This window comes from Myotis daubentonii, chromosome 6 (assembly GCF_963259705.1).
Source record: "Myotis daubentonii chromosome 6, mMyoDau2.1, whole genome shotgun sequence".
Taxonomy (NCBI): domain Eukaryota; kingdom Metazoa; phylum Chordata; class Mammalia; order Chiroptera; family Vespertilionidae; genus Myotis; species Myotis daubentonii.
Genome location: NC_081845.1, coordinates 75,742,048 through 75,754,656, shown reverse-complemented (window position 1 = coordinate 75,754,656; position 12,609 = coordinate 75,742,048). Strand labels below are relative to the sequence as shown.

The following is a 12,609-nucleotide window of genomic DNA, read 5'->3' as shown; positions in this document are numbered from 1 at the left end:
AAACAATGTGGTCTCTTGATTCATATCTATCAAATAACCTTTGGAAAAGTCTGGAAAATGCTGTCTCATTCATTGTGCAAAATAACTGAGAACTCTGTCATACTGAAAATATTACCAGAAAGATGTGATATTTTATGGAAGTCATTATAGTCATCATTTCCTGTGGCTTGATGAGAAGAAGAAAAAACAACCACAAGCTGGAACTTTTGGTAGGCACATTTGACACTCAAAAACAAACAAAATGTATTAATATTTATTTTAATGATCTTAAAATATGTATTTGTATATGTTCATTGTTTGCTTCAGTAACATCAATTCACATTTCTAAAACTTAAAAATTCTTCCAGAATTATACCCATATGTTTTTGATTGATTGGTTTATAAATGCATCGTTTCACAGGATGAATCTATTGGGAGGACAGCAACTTTCTTTTTGTACTCAGTGATATAATTGTCTCATTATTCAATCATCCAGTGTTTAATGAGCAGGCACTATTTGTCAAACATTGTTCTGGACACTAGGAATATATAATTCTCTCCTTTTGGATTTTATTGCCAAATTGCTCTTTAATGGTCTGAAAAAACATAATAGTGGATCTTTTCTTTACAGCCAAATCCATGATGGCATCTGGTTTTTATGAGATTTTGAAAATCTATAAATATGTGTGTATATGTATTAATAGGAACATTTATTAAAATATTTATTAGGGAGAAGATACTAAAATATATTAAAGATTCAGGTAAACTTTAATGGATCCATAAACTTTGATAAGGTGGTTCAAATTAAATATTTGGGAAATTATTTTTAATTTACTTGCCATTAAATCCCTGATAGGAGTACTATGAAGTAGAAAACGTTTTTAGTTTTTAGATAATTAGATTAACATGTTGGCTCACAAATAGACCTTAACTCATCTGAAAGAAATTAAGTTCTTCTTAGCCAGTCTTGCTCAGTGGTTAGAGTGTCCACCCCCAGACTACCGGGTCCCAGGTTCAATTCTTGATTGCAACCAATCAATATTTCTGTCTCTCCCCCTCCCTTCCACTCTCTCTAAAAAAAATTAAGTTTTGTCTAATATATGATATTATTCTTTAATCTCTGATTTTAAAGCTGAAATAAATATCCACATTTGTTCCTTATTTATTGGTTTAATATGTATGCAAGAATTTATTCAGATATGCCTATTCATCAGTTGAGTAGAAACACCAATTTTTAATGGTTGTCAATCTTCAAAATGCTGTTTTCTAACTTAGATTATTCTTTAGTGGGACAAGTTCCATGTAGCTACATTCTAGGTTATATATAAATGTTTTAAAATATATTTAAGACATGGCTCGTCAAGTGCAGAGAGACTACAAAGACAATTTCAACACAGACAACTTAACATTTCCATGGTATTTCTGGGTTTCCGATCAGCTTAGACTCTAAGCATGAAATGAGGAATTTAAGATTATCATGTTACCCCAATTATGTATAATAATATCTTTATTAAAACAAACTATCCCAGCCTGAAAGTATAATTTTGCTTGATCAACTTTTCTATGTGGGTGTTCATTAGCATAATATGCATTTACCAGCCAATTACATCTTTTCCCAAGTATTTATATAAATATACCGACCTCTGAATGAGCTTTCTCTCCCATCTGTTTAAAACTTCAGACTGTTATCACAGTGACGGGAACCATAGCTATAGTAAAAAAATAAATAAATAAAAAATTTAAAAAAGCCTATTAAAATCTATCTTCCTCCACTTACTCAATTCATTTAGTCTGATGCAGACATCAAGGCCTCCCAGGTATGCAAGCTTCAAAGCTATATCTTTATGTGGGGAGCTCATGGGACACCTTCTTTAAAACAAACAAAAGTTCAAAGCCACTTAGGTGCCTAGAAAGTGCTGAGGTCGCTGTTCTTTGAAACTGGCTCACCAAATGCTGCTGGGGCTGTGGCGCTTCAAAGGGAATGGCTGTTTGTTATTCCTCCAGTCGGGCTGCTTGGGTTCTATCACTTTTGATGGAACTGGCCTGTTTTACAGGATAAGCTTGAAAGGGAGTTAGAAACTGATGAGCTAGGTGTCAGCCTCTTGGTCCACAGAGAAGCTAAAAATGACTCATTGCACTCTTAGACTCCTTAACCGCACACACACCCTGCTGTCTCCTCTGAAGATTGTGGTAGGGAAATAGTTCTATCAGAGAAAAAAGACCGAGATTTAGAAGGAAGAATAAGGAGAATATTAAACTCAACCAACTCTAGAAGATAAGACTATGAAATCAAGTGGAGGATATTCAACTCAAAGATATGTCTAAAATATATTCAGTAAGAATTGAATGATTGTTCAGTAAATGTTATCATTAGGATGGTGATCATCACAATTATTATTTGTTGATCCTGATTATAAATTGCCCTTACCACATTTGATGGCATACCTGAGTCTTCATGCTTCTATACAATATGCCCATTTTGAAGTAATGAAAACTTAAAAAAAATCCACGGAGGTGATAGAGAATTATCCCTCAATGATAGTATGGAACCAACCCCATTGTCAATATCAAAGACAAAATGACTTGTGTAATTTTTAGAAATGAATTAAAAAGAAAAAGACCTTTGTTTTGTTAGCTTTTAGTTAGAATTATTTCTAGTTTTTGCATTTAATATCTATGGAATCTATGCAGGATATTTTTCTGGTTTTTGTTTTATATTTAAGTAAAAGTGACTGGATCACTATAATATATTCAAATACTACTGTAAGGAAAAATATCCTTTAAAGCATTTAAAAAATCAGTAATATATTTATTTTAGGAAAGCAAAATAATCTCTCTCTATAAAAGCCTAATATGCAAAGTGTCCCCTCAGGAGTTCGACCAAACAGGAGTTCGATCACTCACTATGATGTGTACGGGCCACCAGGGGGCGGCATTAAACAAAGGAAGGCCCCAGCCGGCAGCCACTAGGGACCCTACCCATGCATGAATTTCGTGCACTGGGCCTCTAGTAATAACGATAATAATAATAATAATAATACTGATGATGATGATGTTAAGCCATAATGACAGTCATTAATTTATTAACTGTTTGTTTAATAAATGCCTAATTTGTGATAAGATTTACTTGTGTTCATAGAATTAATGATAAGTAAGAAATAGTTATACTTCTACAGATGCTTATGACTAATAAGTGAGATGGATGTAAAAAAGACAATACTCACGTCGTTTTAAAAACTAACTTTGCCTGGCCAGCATGGCTCAGGGGTGGAGTGTTGACCTATGAACCAGGAGGTCACAGTTCAATTTAAGGCTAAGGTACCTGGGGGGGGGGGGGGGGTCATGCAGGAGGCAGCCTATGGATGATTCTCTCTGATCATTGATGTTTCTATTTCTCTCTCCCTCTCCCTTCCTGTCTGAAATCAATAAAATATATTTTTTAAAAACTTATAAAAAATACTAACTTTAAAAATCCCTTAAAAATCTCATTTTTATTAAAAGTACATGCATACATGCATACATATATACACAGCATACTTAATTAATTTTGTATATGTTCTAGTAAATTAACAAAAAGAATTATCAAATGTTTGCTGTATTTATTTTTCCATTTTTTTCCACATTTGAAGGTACAGTTTATATTTTAATAAGGAGGAATCAACTGAGTTTATATTCTCTTGCTATTTTAACAAAAGAATTGGTAATTAGGTTTTGATTGAGTCATGTCCCTTCTTATTAATGTGAGTGTAGGACAATCCAATTTAATTTTTATTAATTAACCCCATGTAATCAAAAAAATAAGGCCTTTCAATAAATGAACACTTGACTGGATAGACTCTGACAGCACAAATTAAGAAATAGCTAATTGTTATTCCTCTCTGGGTCATTAAATGAAATTAAGACTTCACATTTTGTACATACATAGACTGAATAAATGTGAGTAGTTAATGTAAATTATTGTTCCCCTTTGTGTATAGATGTGCCAGTGAAACTATATAGAAGGTAAATCTCAACAATAACAAAGTTACCTTTAAAAATATCTATGAATTGTAAGATTTTATTATTTTGACTTTCATTCCAGGTGAAATTTACCCCAAGATGTATCACATCTGTTTCTTTCTGGTGACATACATGGCACCTCTGTGCCTCATGGTGTTGGCCTATCTGCAGATATTTCGTAAACTCTGGTGCCGACAGGTATGTATTTCAAACAATGTCCTTGTGTTTTCTTCAGGATGTGCTTAAAAACAAAATTTAAGAGAGGATGCTTAGCAAAGGATTGTGCATTTTCCTAAAACACTGAGGCTCGCTCACCCTGGCAATGTGTCCAGGCATTTTTTAGAGTGATAGTTATGGAATGTATTTTATGAACTGCTTAATGACTTTAAATTTAAACCTCTGTGATTAATTGATTTGATTTTAGTCTAGGACTGATATTATAAATTTTACTTCTGATGAGAAATAACAAATTAAAATTCCATTAAACTTTCCTGATGCATTTTTTATTATATGGGTTAAATATCCAACTTCAAAGATTTTTTTTTTAGAACAATAGAAGATTCAAGAAGAATTCAGTGTTTTAGAAACTGTTGATAGTGCTGATTTGGGAATACTAAAATTTGTCAGGTAATATTGCTTTTTCCAGTTTATGTAGTAAATCATCATTCATCAAACATTTATTGTATTTTTTGTATGCATATCTGATTAAAAGCTAAATGTCTATGTCATTGATGAATTCCTAGCCTACAGAAGGGAGACAGTCAGATACAGAATGAAAATTACCTTAATAAATGTAAGCACAGGGAAACAGAGGAAGACTTAGTGGAGGGGACTCTAAGTCAAAGCAGGTAGCATTTAGGCTAAACCTTGATTTGTAGGATATCACCAAACAACACATGTAGTGGTTTATAAAGGCACAGACAACGGGTAAAGCTCAGCCTCTTCTATTTGTAAATTGTATATTTAAGTGACTTTACTTACAATATCTCTGCCTCTAAATTAATTGCCAGTACTTTGAGCTTACCTGGCTTGTGAAAAGCCATTCCTTCAGTCTGTTTCCTCTGACACATTTTACCCAACTGAAAGAATTTGTTGGGCCACTTTAATTCATTAAAATAATTTCACAAACCTTTTATTTGGTGTTTGTCTGAGGATGAGTCTTAATTTGAATCTTCTGCATCCCCTGTTACTCAAAGCAATTTTCAAGTTCATCTTTTAGTGGTTGGATATGAGCAACAGCTGCATTTGTCAGCCCTGTATGTCTCATAATTCCAAATGTTCTGTTTCTCTATGTTTGCAAAGAAGTCCTTTCTTTTATGATCTCATAAATGCAACCAGTATCAACACTTATTAGCATTCTGTTCACCGATCTTTTTAACTGAAGTAACGAATGCATGCCACTGCAAAACATAGGCGGCGATTTTCCAGATCCTAATGATGGCTTCCCCAACACTCTCCACTGACCACAAAGCCAGTGCCACATGTTTTAGGCTATTTGTTACTGTTATACCCCACTTCTTTTTTTAAAAAAAAATATATATATTTTATTGATTTTTTACAGAGAGGAAGGGAGAGGGATAGAGAGTTAGAAACATCGATGAGAGAGAAACATCAATCAGCTGCCTCCTGCACGCCCCCCACGGGGGATGTGCCCGCAACCAAGGTACATGCCCTTGACCAGAATCGAACCTGGGACCCTTCAGTCTGCAGGCCGACGCTCTATCCACTGAGCCAAACCAGTTGCAGGGGTCCTCAAACTATGGCCCACGGGCCACATGAAAATATAAATATTGTATTTGTTCCCATTTTGGTTTTTTACTTCAAAATAAGATATGTGCAGTGTGCATAGGAATTTGTTCATAGTTGTTTTTTTTTAAACTATAGTCCGGCCCTCCAACGGTCTGAGGGACAGTGAACTGGCCCCCTGTTTAAAAAGTTTGAGGACCCCTGGTTAGGGCATACCCCACTTCTTGGTAGCTATTATACTAGTCAGTTTTTATTTGTTTTTTAAGAGACCCATCACCACAAAGCATAAGGATTCTTTTTTTTTTTTTTTTAATCCTCATCCAAGGATATTTTTTCATTGATTTTAGAGATAAAGGAAGGGGTGGGAGGAGGGAGAGAGAAAGAAGCATCAACATGAGAGAGAAACATAAGTTGATTGCCTCCCATAGGCACCCCAACCAGGATGGGACCTACAACCTAGCTATGTGCCCTGACCAGGAATCAAACCCGAAACCTTTTTGGCGTATGAGATGATGCTCTAACCAAGTGAGCAGCCCAGCCGGGGCATATTAGTCAGTTTTTGCTAGGTTATTCAGCTATAGAAAAACAACTCCAAGTATGTGGCTTGTAATAGTAGTTTGTCTCACCCATGTTCCATGCCAGTGGTGAGGATGGGCAGAAACTATGCTCCACTTGTCCACACAATCTGAAGGACCATCACTTCCTGGAACATGCCATTCTGGGACTGAGGGAAAGGGCTAGAAAGCTGGAAGAAATATGTAATGTCTCTTAAAATTCTGCTTTGAACTGGCATATGTTATGTCTCCCCAGTTTTCAGTAGTCAAAACAAGTCATGTGGTTAAGCTTGACCATGAAGAAGGGAAGTGCCCTTTACTCACAAAGGGCAATGGGGATCTTCTTAGAAGCTGGGGAGTGAATAACTGGAAATGATCAACAAGTCATAAACATAGACTCAAGGCCCAGACTATATGAGTTTCAATCCTGACTCTACAACTTAATCGATAGATGATTGTTGTTAACTACACACTTCCACTTCTGTGCCTCTCTTTAATCATCTTTAAAGTGCAGTTATATAGCATCTACATCACAGTGTTGTTATATTTAATAGATTAATTAATTCAAGTGCCTACTATATGGAAAGTGTTCAATAAATAAAATACCTAAATAGTATATGCTATTGTGCAGACTTTTAACTAATTTTGTGTGTATTTCTAGAATAACAAGCATAGGTTGAATTAATGTACTATATGACTACTTTCTTCACTAGATTTCTTTTTATAGCACTTTTCACTAACATTATAATGACTTTTTTATTTGTCTATCTTCCTTACTCTACTAAGTTGAAGACAGTACACTTTCACCCTCATCTTATATCCTTCCATTAGTACATGCTTAGCCCATATCAGTTGCTCAGTAAATAGTTTATGAGAAAAAAAGTGAGTAAAAGAATATATGCTAAAAGAAAATGGTTAGATACAGGAAAACAAGGGGAATCCATTGCCTAGTTATTCATTAAAAGAAAAGGTTCAGAGGAAAATTAGAATTTGAAAATATTCTTGAAGAAGAAAAAATTTTATTGAGCATGTAAGAATAAAAATATTTTAGATTTAGACTGAGATTTAGATATTCAGTGTGAAGAGCATTTTCTAGTTCTATCTTTTTACTGGTTAATGTGCATTACACATAATAAGTGCTTATGGTTTATTCATTTATTTACAGATTGACCTAACTTTAAAACTACTTGGGGATACCTGAATCTATCTTGTTCATAGTTGCAACACCAACAATTAACATGGTACCTTGCCTAAAGAACGTATTCAAAAAATGTCTGTTGAATAATTAGATAACTACCAAACCCAGCCAATTTACTTCTTGGTTGTTTAAATTTATAGTGCTCCATTTCTCAAGCTCTAAAATAAGTTCAAAATTGGATTACAAGTTTAGAAATAATCTACATTCTTTTGATGGATTGTCCTGGTTAGTACAAGCCACATGATTCAGAAGATTCACAGTAAAACTCCTGGGCTGTGAAACTAAAGACATTTACAAAATATATCGGAATACAATATGGCAAGTCCAGCTGAGTTCACTTTAGCAGCTAAAATGAAGTAAATTAACCCCAAGTGAGTGACTATATGGAATTCTGCTTGAGCAGCTCTCAATGTCCAACTGTTAATGTCTATAAACAGAGTGGCAAGGCATGGAGTGCCATAGGCTAAACAAGTGGGCCATTAATGAATGCCTGTCCTATTTACTCATATGACAAAGATGCATGGAATCTGTTACATACTTTGGAATTAATGAGTGTAAGTCTATTAGCGCCCAAAGTGTGTGTCCTTGTCTGACTTTTTCAAGACCTTTAAGAATCATTAAAAGAATTATCCAATGCTTTGCTATAACCAATGACTTCAATTCTCTCTTTGACAGTGACTCAAAGAACTCACTCAGTCTTTTTTTTTAAATATTTTTTATTGATTAAGATATTACATATGTATACCCTCTAACCCCCCCCCCCCCCGCTCATCCCCTCACCCCCCCGTTGTCCGTGTCCATTGGTTAGGCCTATATGCTTGCATATAAGTCCTTTGGTTGATCTTTCCCCCTTGCCCCCACCCTTCCCTACCTTCCCTCCAAGGCCTGACAGTCCAATCAATGCCTCTCCGTCTCTGGATCAGTCCTTGTTCATCAGTTTATGTTGTTCATTATATTCCACAAATGAGTGAGATCCTGTGGTATTTATCCGCTCTCCAGTTCCATCCATGCTGTGGCAAATGGTAAGAGTTCCTTTTTCTTCTTCCTCTTCTTAAAGAATACCTTTCAGCATTTCATATAATGCTGGTTTGGTGGTGATGAACTCCTTTAGCTTTTTCTTATCCGTGAAGCTCTTTATCTGACCTTCCATTCTGAATGATAGCTTTGCTGGATAAAGTAATCTTGGTTGCAGGTTCTTGCTATTCATCTCTTTGAATATTTCTTGCCACTCTCTTCTGGCCTGCATGGTTTCTGTTGAGAAATCAGCTGACAGTCAAATGGGTACTCCCTTGTAGGTAACTGACTGTCTTTCTCTTGCTGCTTTTAAGATTCTCTCTTTATCTTTTGCTCTTGGCATTTTAATTATGATGTGTCTTGGTGTGGTCCTCTTTGGATTCCTTTTGTTTGGGGTTCTCTGCGCTTCCTGGACTTGTAAGTCCATTTCTTTCACCAGGTAGAGGAAGTTTTCTGTCATTATTTCTTCAAAAAGGTTTTCAATATCTTGCCCTCTCTCTCATTCTGGTACCCCTATAATTCTGATGTTGGTACGCTTGAAGTTGTCCCAGAGGTTCCTTACACTATATTCATATTTTTTGAATCTCTTTTCTTTTTTCTTTTTCGGTTGGGTATTTTTTGTTTCTTTGTATTTCAAATCTTTGACTTGATTCTTGGGATCCTCTTGTCTGCTGTTGGATCTCTGTAAATTATTCTTTATTTCAGTCAGTGTATGCTTAATTTCTAGTTGGTCCTTTTTCATGTCCTCCATGGTCTCACTATACTCCTTGAGGGATTCATTAAATTTATCGGCGGTTTCCATAAAATTCTTGAAAAACCTTATAAACGTGGCCTTGAACTCTATATCCAGTCGTTTGCTTTCCTCCGTTTCTGCCATTTGTGACCTTTTTCTTTGTCTTCGCATTTTGGCTGCTTCCCTGTGTTGATAGAGTGGCCCTGCGTGCCAGGTGTCCTGTAGGGCCCAGTGGCTCAGCCTCCCCAGTTACCTGGGGTAGACACTCTTGGTGCCTTGGTTGTTGTAGGATCACTGGGGGGAATTGACCTCCAGGCCAATTGGCTGTGGGAATCAGCTGTGTCTGAAGTGGGAGAATGGTCCCCCTCTGACCACTGGGTGCAGTGGCTCCTGGATCTAAGGAGGTGCTAATTCAGCCTCTGCCTGAGGCCACACAGCAGGAGCCAGGAAGAGGCTCAGCTGTGAAGCAATGCAAGCCGCTGCGGGGCCTTGGGCCTTCTCTTGGAAGTTCCGGGTCTGCCTGGCTGGGCTGTAGTTAGGTACATTCACATGCAAAAGCCTCTGCCGCAGCCTGGGTGGGGCGGGGTCTCAGGGAGTCAAAGGGCGGTGAAAGCAGCTATGGTGATTCTCCGCGCCCTGAGTTGCGCGTCTCAGTGTCCTGGTAAGGGCTGCAAGCACCTCTGAGGGAAAGCCGCCCTCAAGTCCGCCCACTGCCACCTGACAGACCAGCCTTTCCCCGTATGAGTCCTGGGTCCCCAGAGACCCGCTGGAACCGGAGTTCAGAGCAGTCGGGAGCTTGTGATTCAAAAAGACAGCCGCGTCCTCAGGCACCACCCCCTTTCCGTGTGCGCGAGCCGCCGCCGTACCTCTGCACTTCACCTCCGCAGCTCCTCTGGCTCTCAGCGTGCCCCTCTTTTCTTCTAGTTGTAGAAATTACACTCAGCCAGCCTTCCTGTTGTTCTGGACGATGTTTGCTCTGACCCTTGCAGCATTCTTCAATTGTTGTGTGAGGCGACAATTTCCCGGTGTTTATCTATGCCGCCATCTTAGTTTCAACTCACTCAGTCTTGAAATTCTATAGACTTTTTTCTAAAATTCCTCTTTTTAAAGACCTGCTTTATCTTAGTTTACTTGGCCCTGTGTGCATATAAGCATTCTTTCCAGTTCTAGCCCTCACCTATTATAACGCTTTGATCTTAATCAACATGTGGACTCATGTTCATTTATTCTGCAAATATTTAAAAAGCACCTAATATGTGTCTGGTACTCTGTATGGAAATGGAGATGAAATATGATAAATATTTGAGTCTGACACTAAATTTGAACATTGAAAGTTCCTTTCAATTATGATAGACCTTCCCTTCTCAACTTTTATCAGTCTCTTCTACTTCCCTTTATTCCTCAACACTCTTCTAAGAGAACTTAATTAATATTAGGTGATGTCAAGGCAATCTAGTATGAAGAAATAGACAGAAAATTGTAATTGCAGAGGCATAATGAAAAGACACTAACTCAAGTCCACACATAGAAAAAAGAGCACCAGTACTGGTAACTATGTATGTAAATATAGAAGAGAGTATAAATGTATTTTTTGTAATTATTTTCTCCTATTTGACTTTAAAAGACAATAGCATGAAGCAATAATTATAAAACTCTGAAGATTCAGCTTACAGTGTATAAAGATGTGATTGAGCCCAGCTGGTGTGCTCAGTGGTTTGACCTAGAGGAGGTCAGGGTTCAATTCCAGGTCAGGGCACATGCCTGGGGCATGCAGGAGACAGCCAATCAATGATTCTTCCTCACATTGATGTTTCTTTCTCTCTCTCTCTCTCTCTCTCTCTCTCTCTCTCTTTCTCTCTTTCTCTCTCTCTCCCTTTCTCTCAGAAATCAATAAAAATGTATTTTAAAAAGTTGTAATTCAAAGAAGAGAAAGAATGAAACTATATTTGAGAAAAGTTTTTGCAAATTATTGAAAGTAAGTTAGAATTAATCTGTGGTATTTCTCTTTCTCTGTCTTTGCCTTATTTCACTTAGCATAATATACTCTAGGTCCATCCATGTTGTTGCAAATGGCAAGATTTCATTCTTTTTTTATGACTGAATTATATTCTATTGTCCATATGTACCCAATTTTCTTTATCCATGTGTCTATTGATGAACACCTAGATTGCTTCCATATCTTAGCTATTGTAAATAATGTTTCAAGGAACATAGGGGTGCATATATCTTTTTGAATTAATGTTTTTGGATTTCTTCAGATAAATAACCAAGTGGAATTTCTGGGTCATAAGATAGTTTCATTTTTAATTTTTTGAGGAACCTCCATACTGTTTTCCATAGTGGCTGCACCAATTTACCATCTCACAAACAATGCACTAGGATTCTTATCTTCCCTAACACTTGTTTATTGATTTATTAGTGATAACCATTCAGACAGGTGTGAGGTGATATCTCACTGTGGTTTTGATTTGCATTTTTCTGATGATTAGTGATGTTGAGCATCTTTTCAGATGTCTGTTGGCTGTCTGTATGTCCTCTTTGGAGATATGCTGATTCATGTCTTCTGTCCATTTTTAAATCACTTGTTTGCTTGTCTTTTTGATGTTGAGCTGTATGAGTTATTTATATATTTTGGGTATTAATCCCTTATCAGATATATCATTTACAAATGTATTTTCCCATTTAGTGGGTTGCTTTTTTGTTTTATTGATAGTTTATTTTTTGTTGCAAAAGCTTTTTAGTTTGATGTAGTCCCAGTTGTTTATTTTTGCTACTGTTGAGTTTGCCCTAGGAGACATATCCAACACAATATTACTAAGATCAATGTTAACTAGAATCTAAAAAACCAAAATAAATAAAACAAAAGTAAACTCATAGACACAGAGAACAAATTGATTAACTCCAGATGGGAGGACAGTTTTGGGAATGAGTGAAAATGGTGAAAGCGATTAAGAAGTACAGATTGTCCATTATAAAAATATAAATGAGGACATACAGCACAGAAAATATAGTCAATAATATTGTAATAACTATTTATCGCAATGACCATTTGGTAAAGATATGTAAACGTAAATCACACGTCATACACCTGAGAATTAAATAATGTTGTATTTCAACTGTAATTGAAGAATAATATTTTAAGTCTTATTTTAAAAATGGTAAAATTTTAAGTTTTGTTATATAGGTTTAACCGCAATAACAAGAAAAGTAGATGAAAAAATGTTGGCATTAATCTAAACAGAAAGACTCAGTAAGATAATTAAATTGCTATACTAGAAAATGTCTACCTAACACAAATAAAGCAGCAATGGGAAAATAGAGGACCAAAATAGACATAATATATATAGAGAACAAATAGCAAAATGGCAGATGTAAATTATACCTTC

General features: G+C 36.2%; 1 protein-coding gene across 1 annotated transcript in view; it reads left to right on the top strand.

The window, feature by feature from the left end:
* Window positions 1-12,609, top strand: part of HCRTR2 (hypocretin receptor 2) — a 99,137-nt gene that overhangs the window by 77,875 nt on the left and 8,653 nt on the right. Inside the window, exon 4 of the mRNA XM_059699646.1 lies at window positions 4,061-4,176. Within this exon, the coding sequence (XP_059555629.1) occupies window positions 4,061-4,176 (116 nt within the window). The remainder of the gene's footprint in view (window positions 1-4,060; window positions 4,177-12,609) is intronic.